Source organism: Amborella trichopoda, chromosome 11 (assembly GCF_054954075.1).
Source record: "Amborella trichopoda isolate Santa Cruz 75 chromosome 11, AtrichopodaSantaCruz75HAP2 v2.0, whole genome shotgun sequence".
Classification (NCBI taxonomy): domain Eukaryota; kingdom Viridiplantae; phylum Streptophyta; class Magnoliopsida; order Amborellales; family Amborellaceae; genus Amborella; species Amborella trichopoda.
In genome coordinates, this window is record NC_142346.1 from 27,718,718 (window position 1) to 27,740,592 (window position 21,875).

The 21,875-nt window shown below is 36.8% G+C and overlaps 1 protein-coding gene across 8 annotated transcripts in view; it reads left to right on the forward strand.

Moving 5' to 3' along the window:
- RECQ4A (DNA helicase (RECQl4A)) overlaps window positions 1-11,104 on the forward strand; it is a 32,738-nt gene extending 21,634 nt beyond the window's left edge. For 7 of the 8 annotated variants that reach the window (XR_016045026.1, XR_016045028.1, XR_016045027.1 and 4 more), the window contains 4 exons: window positions 9,623-9,752; window positions 9,872-9,966; window positions 10,073-10,150; window positions 10,229-11,104. Coding sequence is in view for 4 of the 8 variants with exons in the window: in XM_088852546.1 (XP_088708672.1) it covers window positions 9,623-9,752; window positions 9,872-9,966; window positions 10,073-10,150; window positions 10,229-10,676 (751 nt within the window). In the remaining 4 variants the exon portion in view is untranslated. Of the gene's footprint in view, window positions 1-9,622; window positions 9,753-9,871; window positions 9,967-10,072; window positions 10,151-10,228 lie in introns of those variants that run through there. The other variant, XR_016045029.1, reaches the window with a different exon arrangement.
- The last annotated feature ends 10,771 nt before the right edge of the window (window positions 11,105-21,875 follow it).

Consider the following 21,875-nt stretch of genomic DNA (forward strand, 5'->3'; position numbering starts at 1 on the left):
CCAGAAGTTGCTTAAGTGAGCGGTATTGAAAGGAATACTCGCTTCATAAAACCATGTAGCAAGATAATAAGCGGCTCTATCTCTCTCTTCCTTCTTTATTCTATTTTCAATGGTGGTTTGCTTCTTTGTTTTCTCTCTTGTAACCCCAGGATCAGGCCGAGGCAAAGAACTATTTATAGGGCCTCTAACCCGAGGCTTCTTACTCCCAAAACCAGAAGCAATTACAACTCCCTTTCCCTTTCTCTTAATAATGGATTGTTCTACTTCTACCTCTTGACATCCCTCCTCAATCTCATCCTCATCACTATCATCATCATCATCATCATAATTGACCCGAACCCCAGAAATAATCTCTGCTATGGAGGTAAATCTCTTATCTTTTTTTATTTTTATCATATTAAAAAAATTGGTTATTTCCTCTCTAACATCATCAGGAGTCTTTTTACATGGGACAACATCCCCCTTGATACTGACAAGATGTTTCTTGAACCAGTTTATGCCCCTTTTGTATCATTCTCACAAAAATTGCATCTTATGCAATTTTTATCATTAGGATATGGGTTGTAACCATATTTCCAATCGGGATCACTAATCCTATTAGATCCCAAAGAAGACATCTCAAAATAATGCAATTTATACAAACAATAAAAAAAAAATCACTTTGAGTTTGATTGCTCAATTTCCAAACTTCCACCTTAAAGTTGATTCTAAGAACTCAAAATATTCTAAAAAACCCCCCAATAGATTTATAAAACATCAAAAATTAAATCTAATATCAATGAGTGATGTTTTGATCAATTTCTCATAACTTTGAGAAACCCTTTGATCCTAAAGAAATCACCAAAATACTAGTTTTTTGGGGGCTTTCTCTCTCTAAAATGGGCTCCAATAAGTTTTAGGTTTCAAATGAACCTAAAATTTAGTTTAAAAAAAATGGACAAAAAATGCCCCCACTAAAAGCTATTTCCGCCTCTAGACGGGGCATTGGATCTGGGTGGCCGCCCAGGTCTGGGCGCTGTGCGGCTGCCTAGGCGGGCGCCCAGGAACCACCGCTTTTTTAGGGTGCTTAGGCTGGGGTGATGCTCTCAAGCCCCCAAATCCGCCTAGGCAGGCGCCTAGGTATTGGATTGTCCACTTTTTGAATCATTGAGTTGGTTCCTAAGGATAATGAAAGCATATACGAGCCAAAATTAGGATCAAATAAGAGAGTGCACATAGTTTCGCCAGCCTCTCCATTCAAGGCCTGCTTGACCCGGATAGGGCTAGGGCCCCTTCAGCCCAATTTGGGCTGAGCTGGCCCTATAGGGACCTAAGCAAGGCTTGTGCCAGGCATGGCCCGGCCCAGGCCTAGCTTGTTGCGAATCCTAAGCCTCACTTGATGGTCATCTTGCTGTGAGTGCAATTGAAGCACATTTGATCATGTAAGTCTTCTTTTGCTTGGTTTTCTAGAATCTATATATAAAAATGTACCATGCTACGGTTAAGTAACACTTTACCTTTTTTGTCCCATATGCTTGTTTCGTTTCGTTCTATCATAGCTTAATGGTAAAATAGAGAAGAAACTAGAGCAAAAAAAGTATAATGATTTGTATATGTCTGATACAGTAAATACCTTAGGGATAGTTACCAAGAATTCATGAACTTTGACTCTATTATCTTGGATGGTACCTAATGACACACAAGTAAATAGACCATAAGTCCACAATCAATATTGCTGCCTGAGGTTGATGATTTGACTAGGTTTTTTACTAGATTACAAATAAAGAGATTTGGGTTTACATCGGTTCTAAAGATTGAGGAGGAGAGACTAAGGACGAGGAAGTATATAGGATAGAAGGGCGATGACACTGGTGCTGATGGTTGGCAGCCTCAGCTTGGTATGTGTGAGATATCGAAGGATTTGCACAAGGATATGACTTTGAGTCATTGATTGCAATTATCTAGTTTATTTTTATGTCATGAACTTTTGGTTATTGGATTTTATATTCTAGTGAGGTACTTTAAACTCTTTAGTATTTGACATTTTTGGCTAATGCTATGGTGTACTTAGTAGCTTGATGCCAATTTATTTTTAATGTGCTTGGTTAGTATAGTACATGTTCTTTGTGTTTTATTTAATTTAGTGAATTGGATGGATCAATTTATTTTAAATGCATTAAAATATAAAGACATTGTTATTGTTTATCATGCTATCATTGACTCAATCGATGTATATATTAGAGATGAATACTAAATTTAAATGGCTTATATCACATACCTTAGATATTTATGTTATTCCTTGTTTTCTTATATTTTTTACGTTGTTTTTAAAATTTTTTAATTTATTGACCTCATTAGAAATGAAAGCAGCTCTAAGGTGAAAGAATTTTCAAGAAAGATGAAGATAGGAAAGGTTTTAGGACCTGATGGTATCCCAATAAAGGTTTGAAAGTGCATGGGAGAGATTGACATTTTTCTGGTTGACTCAGCTGTTCAACAAGATGTCGAGAACAAAAAAAATGCCAGATGCATGGAGAAAAAGTATTGCCGTAACTATTTAACAGAACAAAGGTGACATAGAATTTTATGAACTATTGAGGGATCAAACTTATGAGCCATACTATGAAGCTGTGGGACAGAGTGATTGAGTAGCAACTAAGACATGAAACAAGTGTATAAAAAAAAAATGTTTGGTTTAATGCCAAGGAGGTCAACAATTGAGGCTCCTACTTAGGCAATTGATTGAGAAATTTAGGGAAAAGAGAAAAGACCTTTATATGGTCTTTATGGATTTCGAGAAAGCATACACTAGGATACCTATAAAGTCAATTTGGTGGGTGTTGGAAAGGAAAAGAGTCTCTAGAGGATATATTGACATAGTGAGAGATACGTATGCGAGAGCGTTAACTAGTTTGAGGATAACTAGTAGAGAGACAAGTAATTTTTTAGTGACAGTAGGCCTATATTAACGGTCAGCGTTGAGCCCATATAGCTTTGTTTTGGTTATGGACGAGTTAATTAGGCATCTATAGGATGAGGTACATTGGTGTATATTGTTCGCGAATGACATAGTTTTGATTGATGAAATTAGAGATGGCGCTAATACAAATTTAGAACTTTGGCGGGATGCTCTGGAATCTAAAGGTTTTAAAATTAGCTGAACTAACACGGAATTTATGGAATGCAAGTTTAGTGATAATAAGAGTAGAAACGAGGTAGTTGTTAAGATTGATGACCAAGTAAGTACTTAAAAAAGATTATTTTCGATATCTTGGGTCGATAATCCATGATAATGCAGAGATTGAGGAAGATGTCACGCATAGAATTATAGCTGGGTGGGCGAAGTGGAGATGTACTTCCCGAGTTCTGTGTGATCTCATACCAATAAAATTATAGGGGAAGTTCTATAGGATGACTGTAAGACCAACTAGATTTTATGGGATAGAATGTTAGGCGGTCAAAAAACAATATATCTATAGAATGAGTGTAAGGTGAGGATGTTGAGATGGATGAGTGGCAAGACAAGAAGGGATATGATTCGGAATAAGCATATCCGAGGGAACTTAGGGGTGGCTCCAATGGGTGACAGGATAAGGGAAAGTAGACTTAGGTGGGTTAGCCATGTGCAACATCGACCTAGGATAACACCAGTAAGTAGAGGTGATTTGGTTCAAGTGAAAGGCTCTAAAAAGGCAAAGGGAAGACCCAAAAAGAAATGGATGGAAGTAGTGAGAAGAGATGTAGTGACTTATGGTCTGGTTAAAGGTATAGCCTATGATAGAGCAAAATGGTGGAAGGAGATTTGTGTAGCCAATCCCAAATAGTTGGGATAAGGTTTGGAGGATGATGATGATGTTGATGATTGACCTCATCAGAAGTGATGCGCCCCGTAACACATTTGATCCCCACTTTGCATTTTATGCTTTACTCCTTTTCCAGACATTTGTGAAATTTTCACTCAAAGATAGGCATTTAACATTTATACTAGCAAAATACCTAGAGTGTTCACTCTAGAACTATCCTTGTCTTTTAGTAGAAATATCAACTATACCATTTTAAATGACAAGGATACCCTTCAAAAAGGTGCCTAGAAAAAAGCGAAGGTATTTCAGGTGAAAGGCATAGTTCACACCTTTCTCTAAAATTCCTTTGTATATATATGTACATGCATATTTATTTGAATGTATGGAGTACAATATTAGCACATAAGCTCTAATTGAATCTAGGCTGATTTGAACACTCGCATGGCGTCTTAGTGTTTGAATTTCAAATATCTGCACATCACCATAGCATACCAAAATAAAATATCAAAAAAGACGATGCAGAAAATTTTCAAATACCATAATATACCTGCCCTTCTTAATCGCATAGATATCAAGGGTTTTAACTTGCTACGGTGCTAGGCATCCACACAATGCTCCAAATTGGTGTACATAGCAACAATGACCTTCATAGAAGCATTTCAAATTACAATATGCTTGCAAATGGACAATCTACAACTACATGAATGTTGCGGAGTATCGTAGTTATCCCTATTTTGGTAATCCCTACCATCTCCATAATGGTTATGTGGTGATGCTAGTAACTTGGGCTGCCCTTCCTAACTGAAAGTCACCAAGGCTGGTTCAACCCTTGTGCTCGCTCTCGCAGTGCTACTCGTGCTTGCACTTGGGGCCCCATTTGTCACAGCCGTTTGCTTTGGTGGTCTCAACATCATCATCATCATCATTTCCTCTTCCATCTTCCCCTGTTCTTCAACTTGTACACCTCCTCGAACTTGTGCATCTTAAGTCTCACCTAGCTCTCCTTTTTGTTGCCATAGGCCCCAACTCTTCTTCCAGTACCCTCTTATTAAGAAGTGGTTCCTCGACTTTCGCCAAACACTCCTTTGGTCAATCCTCTACAAAGATGTGATTAAAATTTTATAGGGTCATCGTACTCACCTGCCCTCATTGAATGTTGCTTTTTTTAAGTTGTGATGGACATAGTCCACATTGTGAAGCCTGGTTCTTGCCAATCCATTTCTCCTTGGCATGTGGATCAACTAGAATGCATTTTAGTTTCATTCATACCCCTTTTGCAGAATATGTTTGGTTAAGTACCTTCGTCCCGATTCTTTGGAGTTGGAGAAATCTAGTGCCTTGTAGTTCTCATCACTTTGTTGAAAAAACAAGGAACTCATAAGAACAGTAAAAGAATGTGCAATGAAATAATATAGGGCTATAAGAACTTTAATGCTATCTTGGACCTAGCTGAGTGCAAGATTTTCTAGCAAGGTTTGTCTCAAACTTCCATTTCCCATCCATATTTAAAGAAATTGAAGGGAAAAATCGAGGTTTATTTCTTTATAATTGTGAATTACATACATCATAAATGCCCTAAACTGGGGAAATTTCTTTACTAGAACGTCATTCTTACCTCCATCAAAGCTTCAGTTTGCACTTGTTCATCTCGCTCAAATCTTTTGATGCAATATTTCACCCTTTCAATGATCTCGTGGTGGGTTGGTTGTACTGGGGCATGGAATTATGCTAGATTTGAAGAAGAAACCTAGATAGCTCTCATGTGTAAGACAAGATGTCTTGATTAGCTACATGAATCCTCATCAATCATAAACTATAAGTTCATAGTTGAATTGAAATGGCTATAAGTATGATATGTTTAAATTTTAAACCTTCTTGCAGCTTGTATCACTTGATGCAACAGGCTGTTCCATTGGTCAGACGTCATCTTTCATACTTTCTGATGGAATATAAATGTAGCTTTGATGACCTGCTTTGTGCAATAACATGCTTCATACCAGAATCCCAAAGCGGGCTTCTATGCTAGTCCACCATCTTCAAAATTATCTCCAGATGAGCTGTAGCTACTACAATCTCTGTACCATAATCTCCCATTTTTTAATATCCCTTCAACTTTTCTTGCAGCTTGAGTTTTTGAGAGAGAGACATTGATCCGGTCATCTGATGCTACCATATTTTTAAGCCTAGGTTGCGGCCTTAATATCAAATCGATGGATAAGGGGGTGGTGAATTGTAAGATTACTAACCATTAGATGTCTCCCCATTGTATATCGCCTCATAAAATTTTGAACCCATGAAAAATTTTACATGAATTTGGTAACAGTCTTTCCCTACTCGACAAGGGCTTTAGCCCACTTAGGTTGCCTAATGTCTTTGAGCATCAGGTTGATGTAGTGGGCACCATAGAGGCTCGATACCAAATTCTTCCTCTTCCTCATTAAGCTTTTTCCCGAGTTGACATAGTTCTTGATTTTGGCTGTTATTTATGGGACTACGTGCTAATCACGAATAACTTTCATTACATTATCAAGTTTCCCGATCAATATCTTCCTATTCTTCAGTTTAGAGGCATCTACATTGCTTTAGAAGCATGTCTCTTGTGGCCAATACACCAAGAAATTAATCAGGGGTTGCCCATGATGTCCTAGCCATCTACATGATGGGTATCCCTATTCTCTCCCACATTTGTGTCTGCTCATCCACAATGAGGCTAACCTTCGCTACCTCCTCACTTCAGCAGGGCCCACTAAGCTCATGTGCAGTGAGGGGCTTAATTTCTGGCCTTGCATTAACTATTGTGGACACTGTTCCATGACTCGCCTGAGGTGACTTGGACTTTGGCGAGTTACTCGCACTCGGCCTATGGGCAAGGTCGTGTACAGTGTGCACTTATATAAATGTTATGTATGCCCATTTTCATTCAAGCAGTGCTCAAATGACCTGATGGCTAATACGTACGCTTCAATAGCCTCACGTCCAAGGTTCAAATCTCCTTATATGCCATCCTATATTTTTTTTATTAAAAAATAGGCATCGTTCAAATAAGGTTTAACGGGGTTAATTGAAAAAATACATATGTATGGGCGTAATTCGACCACCCCTCACCCTTTTATTGAGGATCCACATCATTTAACTAGTGTGCCAATTGAGCTTTGCTGTTACAAATAGGTTGTTTTTCATTTTTTTTTTAAACATGGGCTTGACTTAGGTGAGTTACTTGGACTTGCTCGAGTAACTCAGTTTGGCCAATGGACGAGTACCTTGGCCAAGTTGAGTCCTGGTACCTTGATTGTGGATATCATGGGCGCGAAGTATTCACTGTTGGTCCTATTGAAATTAATGGCAACATCATAAAAGAACTTCTTAGTTGCACTCATTGGGCGCTTCCTTATACTCTTAGCAAAACTGATTTGGTGGTCCTCTGTTTTGCTGATGACTCTGAAAGGAAAGGGCAATTAGACCTTGGGTAAGCTAGATGCCTTGGTGGGTTAAGGAGATTGGCTAGGTTGAGCTCATAACCATCCAGCAGTCTATAATGCTCACAGACTTGGCAAACCCAATGTGCAACTCCTTGTATAATTAACAATGTGGCTCGTGCTTGCCCCTAAGGATCCCCTATTTCCAAACATCCTCATACAAGTTTGCTGCAATGCTGATCCTCTAAACTTGTGCCCCTCATAATTTCTTGTTGGGTCTCAAAATCCTCATCATCATGCCTTCCCTCTTGAGTAGGGGCATAGTATTGGCTACCAATCTCCTTAACCCTCTTTTTTAATATTTTTTTTTTTGTGACTTTCTTCTCCTTTGACGAAGTGATGACTGCCAGGATTTGTTGTTGTGCATTCTTTAGCACCTATCACATGCTACAACATCGACCTCACTTTCAATTTCAGGCAGTTGATATCACCACTCTACTCCTTACATAAAATGCATCTAATCTTAACCTCCCTGTGGGGAAATACCCTTCCTCGTACTCCTTACCAGGTTTCTCTTTTCTGTGTGGCATACTGCAAAATCCAAAGGTGTACCTGCTTTAAAACTGGAATGTACACATATCAATGAACGAAGAAAAAAAAAAATCAAAAGGCATTTTCATGCTTGAAAAATTTCTCATTTCCAAATTTTTATTAAAAAATTAATTATTTGCACTCGAACTAAAAACTTATGGCTGAGGATTGGCAACCTTAAAAGCATGCCCAAGTACATGTTCAAAAAGAGAAAGCAGTTCAATGCCTAAAAATTGATTGTTACCAAATTTTTCTCCAAAAAATTGTTTTTTGGGCCCAAACTTAATGTGTTTGGTGAGGATTGGCGTCTGCAAAACTATCAGACATGCAAACACGTGAAGAATAAAACCAGAAAGCACTTCACTATCCAAAAAATTGCTCCTTCCCAATTTTTTTTTAAAAAGTAACTGTTTGCACCCAAACTGAGCCACCTACATCTAGAAAATAAAATAGAAAGCAATTTCATGCTAAAAAATAAAAAAGTTCAGAAATAATTTCTTATAAATCAAGAATAAATTGGGGAAAACAGTGTACAATACTAAAACATTATATTTGCAAACACATTCAATGCTAAAATAAAAATGAAATTTTTTCAATTCTATTGATAGTTTGTACATATTTTTTAACAATGGCTGTTGGTTGACAGAAAAAACAAATCCAGGTGAAAATGAAATGAAGCCTAGATCGGTGTTGATCGTGATTATTTTGAAGAAATGGAACCATATCATGGGTTTTAAAAGGAAAAGAGGAAAAGATGAAAGTTATGCAGTGTAAACAATGTAAAATTATTTAGCAGCCGTAGATCGACTCTAGAAGCCTGTGAAATTGAACCCCCTATGTGTTCTTTGGGCTAGGCTTTGAATCAACTTGACCTGAGGTTTGCCAAATCTTTTTTGAACTTGAAATGTGAATTTCAATTTCTCTCAAATCCATGAAATTGGTGAATTTTTTCAGAAGTCGCTTTCAAATCGAGAGAGGGCTGATAAACAGGCCTTTTACTTTTTTGCCCTGCATCAATCAACAGTAAAAAATGTTCAGACTAGGCCAGGACTTGCCTGAGTTTGACCAAGAACTGGCTCAGCTTCCATGGGGTCCCAGCCAGGTTTGAACCAGTGGCCCAGGTATCCCTGTTCAGGACCAGTGGAAAAGTGGTTGTATTGGGATACAGTGCCTATATAGACCTGGGAACCAGTGAGTTTTTATAGACACAAAAAAAAAAACGCAACAAACACATAGACAATGTAGAAACAATACTGGGATGGTTTGCTGCTTGGCAACCAGTTGGATAGTGTTCCTGACTTTGCAAGCATACTCTTTCCACTGCTTGACAACCAGTTAGATAGTGTTCGTGACTTAGCAAGCATTAGCAAGCATACTCTTTACAGGTGCTTGTATATAAGATTACATTCTTGATTGACATTAACTTTGGTACATTATCTTCTTTTAAATAATTGTATGTGCACCATGTAGCATGGTGGATTCTTATGTTAGGTACTGCTCTTTGAAGCTTTTTTGTTTGAAACTTTGAATATGCAGAAAATAGTTAGCCTTTCTTTTTCAGGCCTGTTTCTTTTCTCTTTCGTTTGGTTTTTAGATTAAGTTCAGAGAATGTCTGTATGACTCATTACAAGGAGGGAATGAATGGGTTGATGTGTCATGTTTGATTTATAACTGAAAAGCCAAGTCCACACTTTGTGATGTCTGCTGTCTTCTGAGACTGGTTACCTTGTTGATGAGAACCAACTAAGCCGTCTTATGGCTTGGAATGGATGTTGCAATTATGGTGCGATAAAATTCTTTATATATGATATTTATCCTATATACTTATTTCAGATTTGCTGTCCCCCAAAAGGCAAATAAACCAGAGAAGCCCGAAGTGACTCCAGCTAAGGGCCAACTTCAACTAGGGAAGACACCCAAAATATATGATAGTCCTACACAACCTCAATCAGAGGCGGATCCGGTAATCTTCTCAAAGATTATGTTGCATCTTTCTTTTCTCCTTGTTCAAGCCAGCTGTTATATTTTTCATTATTAGAAATGTTTAGCTTCATGAACTTCATGCTGAATATTTTGTTGCAGAAACTCTCAGCACTACTTTTTTCTGCATTGCGCACACTTCGAACCATGCTTGTGAAAGAGGCTGGTGAAGGAGTCATGGCTTACCACATCTTTGGGTACGAATTTTTTCTTGGATCAAGTTTGTTTGTTCCTTAATATTTTATGTTTGGTTAAATTTGTCCTTGGCTTACTTCTGTAAGGTTTGTCATCTTTTTTCTGTAGAAATGCCACCTTGCAGGAGATCAGCGAGAGAGTTCCAAGAACAAAAGAGGAACTTTTGGAGATTAGTGGCATTGGAAAGTAAGTATTGTATCTATTTGCATCTTCTTCACGTCTCAAAATATGTAAAATTTACTGAAAGTGGATTCCTGATATTAGGGCAAAGATAAAGAAATATGGAGATCGTTTATTAGAAACAATTGAATCTACGCTGAAAGAATACCATAAATCAGAGAAAAATGTCAGTGGCAATTATGAAAACATTGAATCTTACAAGAGGAGGCGAGAGACATCTGTTACTCCAACTACAAATCCCCTCCCAAATGATGACTTCTTTGAGGATGTAAGTTTGTCAAAGAAAAGGGTTACTGATGTGGACAAAAATGAGATAAGGGACAAGTTTAGTTCAGTGGCGGCGGAAAAGTGGGACATGGATTGCAGAGATGCAGGGAATAAGTGTGTCATAGATCTTGATGATAGTGAAATGACCGATGACCATCACGGTCAAGGGGGGAGAATCTTGCCTACTTGGTTGAACCCAAAGAGCAAACCTGGTGGTTCAACTAGTCCTTTGTTTGAAGACTATGCCTTCAGGAGCCAAACTTGATCAGAATCTTTAGCAAAATTGTGTACAGTATTACGTTCATGTATCCATCTCTTTTGTGGTCTTTCTGATCCATACTGATGGGTGTTGCTATCAGATTCTTATTATAAATTAGTTATGATCTCATCCCCATACTGATCTGAGCAAAATATCTCTTACGATGGGAAATGCTGCTTGGGTTGGGACTTATTTGAACAAAATGTTATCAGATGCAGCTCTAAATGTCGTAGAATCACTTTGTTTTGAAATTCTAGAGTGGAAACCAGTTGAAAACTCCGGCAATTCCTGTGACATGAACCTAGAATCTAAATGATTTCCCTTTCTAAACCATCTGCTCTAAAAGGCATGTAAACTTATAATGTTCTCTGGGAACATGCAATTTTGTAAAGAGGCATCTTATTTATTATGACAGCACCTTCCTTTTAGTGTTCCATCCATTTGATCAGTTTCAGTTTCACAGTTGAACTATAGTCCTGATTTCCTTTGAACTGCATTTCAACATCTATGTTTTGATTACTGCAAAATATTCAGGTTGTAAATGTTTAGGCCAAGGAAACATGATAATGTTGGCCATTCCAAATTCTCCTAGCATCAATGTAGAAGTTTTTGAACTTTTTAGGTGTTTGCTTGTGGTTTATAAGTAGCTGCATGGAACCATCTACTCAGCATGTGTCGAACGTATGTTGATCGTTGTAAATATTTGCTGATAAGCAGTAATAACCATATGTGGCACCCATAGATCTGTTCCACATTATTTGCAATTTTTTGGTCATGCTTGTCTTGGCCCTAGAGCTAGAAAGAACAAGAATTCTGGAACTGGATATTTGTCTATGCCAAACATCCATTTATGTGGGTCTTATAAAAAATGTCGTGCTATCCAGGACTTTTACACCATCCAAACATGCTTTTTTTGGGTGAAACTGTGAGGATAATGGTTCCTTATCCATTTTACAGCTCTTTTTGTGATCAAGATTATGCCTTTTATCATCCTTACAGTGAGTGTATTTGGAATTCATTGATGGAATAAATTTTTATAACCGCATAATCAGTGTGAGCTATGCTAGTGACAAAATATGAATCAGGCATCTCATATAAGTGCAACATATTTGGAATTTCATCCCAAAAGTAATATTTATGCATCGGTTTTTGTTTCATATTATTGATGCAAACAGAATTTGAAGACTTCCATTTTTCTAGAGCTCGATTGTATCAAGTGTTTTGGTCAATACATGTTTTTTCAAAATGAAATGTGGTGTTTCTGCCAGTGGGAAGAACGTTGGTATTTTCAGTTTTCATCACTCAAATGGTTGCAGATCTTTAGTGTAGCTACACCTGAATATGTTGTAAACTGACATCAGTTTTAGTGATTAGCTAAAATGTCACAGTAACAACACTAAAATGTATTTTGGCGTGGCACCTAGAGGAGCCCCTGACACAACAATGTGATGTGGTATGTTTCGCTTTTAATTCATATTCTTAGATTGTATATGACCAACGCAAGCTTTGTTTTTTGGGGGAGGGGTCCCCGATTAGGAATGAAATTCAAGATATCACATTATGACATCTCACCAACTTGACCACCTAGCCTTGAGGCCATTCCTATACGCAATGCAACAATGTGCATCACAAATTACAATGATCTTACGAAGTACATGGAACTTTTCTGATACAAAGAAGTTTGGGCAAATTTGAAAGACCATTTATTTAGAATTATTTCTGTCTCTGCCATGCTTCTTGACATAGTGAAAGTTCATGCTCGGTCAGCTCCAACTTGTTTACATGCTTTTTTGACATAGTGAAAGGTCATGCTTGGTCATCTCCAAGTTGTTTACAGCCAAACCTGAAGAGATCTCTTATAAAACCTCCACAAATTTGTGCTTCAAATTGTTCAAAATTATAATCGATAAATATTGTGGGGATCAGTCAAATTATAGTTCAAAGATAGATATTGATCTCGAAAGATAAGCCCTCTCTACGAACTGCCGGCAGAACCGAATTGAAATCACGCAATATCCATGAAAATAAACCAATGAAAGAAATAAAGGAAAATAAAAAGAATAAAGTAAGCACAAAATTAAAGAAAAGCACAAAATTAAAGAAAATAAAACTTATGTAGAATATGGTCCCTCTAGCTCAGCACGTGGACTGGAGGATTAGATTGGTGGTTGAAGTGTCTTCATTCCCCACTCTAGAGCTTTTGGCTGAAAAGAAATACTTAGGGAATGTAGGTTTTGAATTTGAAATTATAGTTTTTAAAATTGTAAAGAATTGGCTTAGGGTTTCACGTAGGGTTTTCTTCCTTTGGCTTTTGAGTTTAAGCTAGCGTAAGAATTTTTGGGTATTTTTCTCATAATTTTCTTGGATAGCTTTTAATTTCTAAGGTTTTTCTAAGATTTTTTAAGGACTTTAATTGGTTAACTATGAGAGGCTAGGGGGCTTTATATAGGATCCAATTAGGTAGTAGTTCCATTGGGGTTAGGCATCTTAGATCCATGATAAAGTTTAATTGGTGATAGGATTAGGTCATATTTGGTCAAATCCAGTAAAAAAGCTAGCTCAAACTTGTTCCAGAAATTCCAAAAGGTCAAAAAAAAAAATACCCCAAAATTTAGAATTCATCTGGACCTAGAAAGTGTTGATGTTGCGATATTCATCGTCAAATCTATGAGATTAACGACGCGGTTCGCATAGTTTTGATGTTTTCTGGTTTGACGATTTGCATCACATCGTTACACTTTCTGGGCTTGATGACGCACCTCATGTCGTCAATCAAGGCCACGGCCAGATGTTTACACTGGACAATCATCTATGCCCTTGGGTAGAATTTTGACCTATTTTTAGGCATCTAACTCAAGAATATGGGATATTGCCCCTAAATGCTTAGGATCTCCTCAGACTTCTAATTTCGTTCCTCAACCACCTAACTTTGAAGTTCAAATGGTCAAGGTCTTTTAGGTTCACTTGGAGAGTTCCTTAATCATAACCTGTCAAACTAATGTCCCTTGATTGTCTTGAGTACTGAAATCGACTTGGTACTTCGGGCACATTCTTGATTTTCCTTTGAGATATTGGACCCCATTTTTTTTTACTTTTCGGGATATTTCATGTGCTTTTCACTTTGTTCTTAATTTTATAAGGCTCTTTAATTTTGTTTTCTCTCTCTCTCTCTCTCTCTCTCTCTCTCTAATTATTTATCTATTTTGAATTTAGTTATTGTAACAGAGAATGGTGTCAGTTGCCTCCACTTTCCCCATGTTTGTTTCATGACTGTTGTTTGTTTGTTCTATCTGTTTGTTTAAATTGTTTATGCACATCTATATTGGTATCAGAGCCTGGATCATGCTGTTGAGATTATTTTAGTACACTGTTGGTTGGGTTAATCTATAGTCCGTATTCGGATTAGTATGCTCTCCGTCTATGTAGCTGGTCTACGATCTCTCGCATCAGAAAACAAAATACGAATTAAAGGTTAATTTCTTGAAATGAAGTTGATAATCCATTGTCAAAACTTTATGTGGTTTATATGACAGAAACTCTAAAATTGGCAAGAGGCCTGGAGTGGAGTTCATACTTTATAAACCAGTAAGGAAAGTTACCCTTTAACCTACCTTTATCTTTGCACAGTCAACACTATACAATTATTTTAAAAAATGGCAGATGATAGTATTTCTGATACTTCTGTAGGTTTTCCTTCTTCTTCTTCTTCCCCTGATTTAAGACCCATGTTTTCAAAACAAAAACACCTTTTTGAAATAACATACACCCTTGAAAAGCTTTCTGAAACGCATTATCAATTGATCAATCCTTATCATGTTTATGATAAATCTAGTTTGAATTGGACTAAATGAATCAAGAAGATTTGTGGGAAAAAGAATCCAGAAGCCATAATAGAATATGTTCAAGCCTCTTCTTTTGACCAACACCACATTCCTACTACCTAAGCTGAACAATATGTTACCATTACCCTTCCCAGAAACCTTTTTCCTCAATGGCTTAAAGAAGGATATACTCATATCCATTTTGGAGCCATTAAGCTAGCCCTCACCTTTCATGGTCGAGGAATAGAAGCAGTAACCAGAATAGCTTTGTTAGATACTAGGTTTTTAGAATATCAGCATGCTTGCATCGGTACTATCCAAACTACTCTAAATGCTGATACCATCTTTGTTACCTTCTTTCCTAACTTTAATATCCCTATTAAAGACCCCCACCAGAGCTCTGTATTTAAAGATCAACTTCAAATCACAGGAACCAGACAAATTGAAACTTTTTCTGTAGCCACACTCCATTATCAAATGGTGTATAGGCTTCAGAATCATGCTTTCGATATTGTCACACCCTTACCCCCTGAATGTGAAAACACTGCCTTATTCATTAAAGTTGATAATAACTCCCAACCTGTTTGCCATTATATCCCGAGACAGATATCAAGGGAAAGATTGCTTGAGTTAATTCCATCCACTTGGGTTACAAACTATGAAAACCTACAAACCCAATGTCAGTCTGTGATACAATCTGAATAAAAAATGACAAGGATGTCAGATGGAACAGTTCAAATCAATTTTCAGTCTTCAAAGGATAATGACTCTCAAACTCAAACCAGGGAAATATTGCCTACATAGTTTCAAGGTCTACTTGAGAAAGTTCCAGTGGTTGCTTTTGATAAAAATGGAAATCCTATTTATGAACAAAAGACCTCTAACGGTCATTATTGGTTTGATTGTTGTAACTGTTCTACATGTCTTCAAACTAACGAAGATTTTGATGAAACGCCAAAACAGAGAAATAAAAAGAGAAAATCTTCTCAGCAAAAGCTTCATGAAAGATTTCTTGATGGAGATCCATTAGTTGGACTTCTTGGTGAAAGTTCAAGCAAGGGGGATTATTATGTACCTGCTGAACCTTGTGATATCATCCCTACTGGATGGGATGATCAGGATGATGCTTTTGATAAACAAAGTCAAGTTGCTGAATGTTTAATGTTTGATCCTCAAAGTTCTAATTATGCTAGTAATTTTCCTTCATTACATGATTATGAAAAAATTCAAGATAACGAAAGGCATGTATGGAAGATTAAAAACCCAAATACCAGGGAATCTTCTGGTATCTTAAAGACAGTCTCTCCTGCTGAAGCAAGCCTAAACTGGCAAGCTGAAAATGCAAAGTCTCAGATTTTAGCATTGCTTCGAATAGAAGAACAATAGACTCATATGTCTTCTCAGTTACAGGGTTTAACTGGTATAATTATGCAATTAAAAGAATGGATACAACTGTTGCATGAGGAATTAATACAAATTTTACATTCAGTAAAAGATATTTATCAGCAGTCATATTTGCTTGATCAGAATGGAAAAAAGAAAGCATTTTCGGAGAAACAACTTCATAGCCTGGAAAGAGATATTTGGATGAAGTCTCAGTCTCAACCTCCATACCAGTCCCAGTTCAGACCATTCTATTCAAACCCTTATGTCCCAAGCTATCCAACCCTAAAAAACCCTGATCCATTTCCTCTTACAATAACCATATACCCTCCTACTGGTTTAATCCCGCCAGAAACTTTGGTTTCAGGTCTTTCAGCTCTTTTGAAGAAGAAAGACGTTTCTCAAAAGAAATATACTTTCCTCAATTAAGAAAAAAGCCAAATATCGAATCAAGTTCATCTCAGATCCCAATACCTCATCCTCCTGTACCCAATCCTCCACATACTACACAATCTATTCCTGAACCTCCTGCTCAATCTTCATTTCCTTTTCCTCAAAAGAAAGAAACTCAAATGCTCCAAGCATCTGACACTGATTCAGTTGTAATAGCTTCATCAGTTTCCCCAAATAGTTCACCTTCTCTTCAACCTTTGCAAGACAAGAGTACCTTTTTAAAAAATTTGACCAGACAACCAGAATTGAACCTCCACACAGAAACTCAATCCTCTGATTCTCTGACAGATTTTTCTGAAACTTCTAGCTATAAGTCATCCTCTTCTCATGACCTTTTGATGCTTAATGAACCTATGGAACCTGACTTTGATCCTATCATTGATGAATAAGTCAGACCTCCATTGCACCCAAAACCTCACCCTTCCTATGGAGATTCATCTAAAGGATTCACTCTTGATGATATTCCACCTTCAAAATGGAATGATAGATTTCATGAAATTCAAGAATGGATGCATGCATAAATGCTTAATCCTGCTAATTCTTTGGCTAGCACCATTAGCAAAGTCATTGTAAGACTGCGAGGAAGATTGTTCGATAGGTACATAAATCTTGGAGAATATCGCCAAACTCAGTTAAGAAATTGTGAGTCAATTGTTGAATTCCTTAATTATTTGGTATCTGAATTCACAGGTCCTGTTAAACATGAACAAATTACTGCACGTGAAGAATTCTTTCAGCTTAATTGTTGCTCATTTAAAAGACAAGACCTTGAGAAACATTTTTTGGAAATGAGTAAAAGATACCATAAAATTGGAGATATTGATGATGTGAATTTGAAGCAATTTTATCTCGAGTCTATTCCTCCAACCCTTGGTAAGGAAGCAACAAAAACAATGGAAAACCAGGGTCTCACAATTCAGAATGTCAGGTTTGGTTAAATGTATCAGTTTGACCTCCATGCTTTAGAAAGATTATGTAACCAAGTTGAAGTTGTGAAAAGATGAAAAAGAATAAGCATCTCCTAGGCAAAACTTGTGATAAGCCTCATTTGAAGATCAAGTGTGAATCAGAAAAACAATGTGATTGTCCTCCCTTTAGAAAAAAGAAGAAGTCTGAGCAAAAGAGAAAAAAGAAGAAATTTAAGAGATTTAAATATCTTCGAAGATCCAGATTTCGAAAAAACAGGAAAAAAGGAGATCGTTGTTATGTCTATGGAAAAAAAAGACATTTTGCTAAAGATTGCCCGAATCAGAAAAAGAAAAAGAAAATCATTGGTCTTTTATCCCAAGTCTTTGATGAAGACATTGATGATGATTTAGAGTCAGTATTCTCTCTTGACGATGAGTAAAATAATGAAACATTGATATCAATTTCATATGCAGATGATTTTGAACTTAATGAGATAAGCAACACAATTACTCCTGAGATACTGTCTCCACAACCTGAAATCCCTGAAATACATAGTATACCTTTTCAACCTACCCCAATGGCCCTTGTCCAAATCCTCCATGAATACTTATTCCAAACCTTTGTAAATCCCAGCCTTTTTTGACACTGGTGCATTTGCTAACATTCTTAAACTTGATTTGCTACCAAAACAATTTTGGGAAAATTGCAATCAAACTTTTCGAGCTGTTAACGGTGAAAAATTTGCCATCACCCAAATTAGTAAACCAATCCTCATTAAACTATTTCGAAAAGTTGTCATCCAACATAAACTCTTAGGATCCTACTTACCCAACAAAGACCTCTTATTAGGATTTGATGTTTTACATCAAGTAAAACTTCAGTGGACCTCCAAAGGCCTTCATTTTAGAAACATGACCATGTCCTGGATTTCTAGCCTAGTCCAAACCCAAACCGAAACCTTAGAACAGTTAGACAAAAAATCATATCTGATTGTTGTGCAAATTCTCATACTGAATTCCTTAAGAAATGCACCAATCCACTTTGGAGAAACCAAAAATTTTACGTCAAACTCCTTTCAAAAAGAATGAAGACATCAACCCTACAAAAGCCTCCTACAGAGGGTTAAATCCTGATTTGTTAGAACAAACCAAGCAAGAAATTCATGATCTGATTAAGGAAGGATTAATTGAAACAACTAGTTCTCCCTGGGCATGTGAAGCCTTTTATGTCAATAAAAGAGCAGAACAAACCCTAGGAAAACTTAGGTTAGTCATCAACTATCAACCATTGAATACCTTTCTTGCAGATGATAAGTTTCCTTTACCTAACCAGGTTGCTTTATTTTCTCAGATATCTCATGCTCATATAGTTTTCAAAATTTGACTTAAAGTTACGATTTTGGCAGATAGGCATACACCCAGATGATAGACCAAAAACAGCCTTTTGTCTTCCAAATTACCACTTTCAATGGACTGTTATGCTCTTTGGTTTGAAAAATGCACCCACTTATTTTCAAAAAGTTTTAACTACTATTTTCGAACCAATCTCAACACAAGCTTTGATATATATAGATGACATTATACTATTCTCTCCTGATCTTGATAGTCATGTCAATCTATTAGATAAGTTTTATTCCCTTTGCTGTAAATATGGTATCATGCTCTCTAAAAAGAAGTGTGTCTTAGCTACTACTGAAATAGATTTTCTTGGTATGCATTTCCATAATGGTATGTACAGATTACAACCCCATATAGTTAATCATTTGCTAGATTTTCCTGATACTTTGACCTCAGTAAAGCAGATCCAACAATTCTTAGGCATTGTAAATTATATGTCACCTTTTATTCCTAAACTCTCTTTGTTTACCAGTCCTCATTATCTACTGTTAAAGAAAAAAACACCACCATGGAAACAAAAACAGACTGAGTGTGTTCAGGAGCTAAAGAGATTATCTCAAAATTTACCTTCCTTGAAAATACCTTCCAATGGAAAAAGAGTATTACAAACTGACGCATCAGATGAATTCTGGGCATGTATTTTGCTAGAGCAAATTGGAAAAGACAGAATGATTTGCGGCTATAAAAGTGGAAAATTTAAAGAATCAGAAATGCATTATCATTCTACTTTTAAAGAAATACTGGCTGTCAAATGAGGAATTGAAAAATTCTAATTTCATTTTATCGGCCACAATTTTCTTGTAGAGATGAATTTGTCTGCTTTCCCCAACATGTTGAAATTAAAAAACAAAATACTTCCAAATCCCCAAGTATTGAGATGGTCGAATTGGTTTTCCCAATGGAATTTTGAATACAAACACATCTTTGGGAAAAATAATGTTTTAGAAGACATGTTCTCAAGGAAGAAATTATTTGATCAACAAATTCTTCCAGTAATTCCTTTTTTGGGTGCCATTATCAACATTAATGACAATCAACAAGATCGCCTTGATGAAATTTATGACATAATCCTCAGGAAAACTATGGATTCAAAAAATTCTCTAATGCAACAAAAAATGCATGAAATAGTACTACGAAACCATGGAGATTATATTCAAGGAATTCGATGCCATCCTAACTACCCATTCCTATCCCTCTTCCAGACTAGACACTACTATAATATGCTAAAAGAAGTCATTTGCTTTATTTGGTATCTTACCCAAAACCACCATATATGTTTTATCTTCCATGTAAGAAAACCCCTATCCTACCTTCGACATTGCCACTTTTTACAATGGAACAATTACCAACATCCCAATCCTCGAGCTTTAAACTTTTATAAATTTCTTATAAAACATTACCATTATAACCAGTGGTTTGAATCTTTTGGATATCCTCATAAACCTTATATCGTTGTAGCCTTCCACTAAGATCTTAATCCCCATGTTTATCCAGAACATACTTACATTACCCAACACCCCATTATTGAAACCATTGGATGGTATGATTTTAATCTTCTAAGTTTCTGGCTATTTCAGATTGATTTATAGAAAGAATTAAAGAGCATAATGTGTTATATTAACAGAATCCAGCCAAAATGGATTCATGTGGATGTTTATATAGGAAATACTGTTTGGACCGATGAAACACCCAGAGAAGCAGCTTTGCTACATCAACTTCATCTATAGCTTGCAGATCATCCCCCACCTGCAGAACCAGAAGACAGCTCAAGTGATGATACATATACTGGACCATCACATAGCCCTCTCTCTTCAAGTTATGATTCAGATGGATACCCTTATGAGCTCTATCCTGATACAGATTGAAGATGAAGCCGCACCAAATTCACAAACCTGAAGCCGCACTTGAAGTCGTACCAGTTTGGAGCCGCCCTTGTCCTTGAAGCTGCAAGACACTGTAACTTACTATTTTGTCGGCAGGCATTGTAACTCACTATTTCGTCGGCAGGCACTGTTCATCGACTTTTCACTGTTCATGTCGGGACATCTAGCACTGTTCATCAGCTTTTCACTATTCATGTCGGGACACCTGGCACTGTTCATCAGCTTTACACTGTTCATGTCGAGACACCTGGCATTGTTTGTCGGCCACCGACTACTGTAGATCACTGTACATAAGGGCCAACTGTACTTTTTTATTTTTGTTTCGAATCCTCCTTTCAGGTCCAGGGACTATAAATACCCCTTCATGGCATTTGTAATGGCCAAAGTGCTTCTAGAGCCTCTCAGCCTTAGTTTCCTTTGGTGTGCTTTACTTCTTTATTTCTTGCCTTGCTTTCTTCCTTGCTTCTGTTTTCCGCTGTAACCTTCTTTTATGCTTGGAAGATCCTTGTATCCCTTTGTATGATCTTGCAAACTCTGGTGTGCATGTTTGTTTACTTCAACTTCTGATCTTTAATCCATGTTTGTTTCATGACTGTTGTCTGTTTTTTCTATCTGTTTGTTTAAATTGTTTTGGAGGTCCACTGAAGTTTTACTTGATGTAAAACATCAAATCCTAATAAGAGGTCTTTGTTGGGTAAGTAGGATCCTAAGAGTTTATGTTGGATGACAACTTTTGGAAATAGTATAATGAGGATTGGTTTACTAATTTGGGTGATGGTAAATTTTTCACCGTTAGCAGCTCGAAAAGTTTGATTGCAATTTTTCTAAAATTGTTTTGCAAATCAGGTTTAAGAATGCTAGCAGATGCACCAGTGTCAAAAAAGGCTTGGATTTGCAAAGGTTTGGAATAGTGTTCATGGAGGATTTGGTCAAGGGCTATTGGGGTAGGTTGAAAAGGTATACTGTGTATTTCAGGGATTTCATGTTGTGGAGACAGTATCTCAGGAGTAATTGTATTGCTTATCTCATTGAGTTCAAAATCATCTGCATATGAAATCGATATCAATGTTTCATCATTTTGCCCATCATCAAGAGAGAATACTGACTCTAAATCATCATCAATGTCTTTATCCAAGACTTGGGATAAATACCAATGATTTTCTTTTTCTTTTTATGATTCGGGCAATCTTTTGCAAAATGTTTTTTTTTTCCATAGACATAACAACGATCTCCTTTTTTCCTGTTTTTTCGAAATCTGGATCTTCGAAGATATTTAAATCTCTTAAATTTCTTCTTTTTTCTCTTTTGCTCAGAGTTCTTCTTTTTTCCAAAGGGAGGACAATCACATTGTTTTTCTGA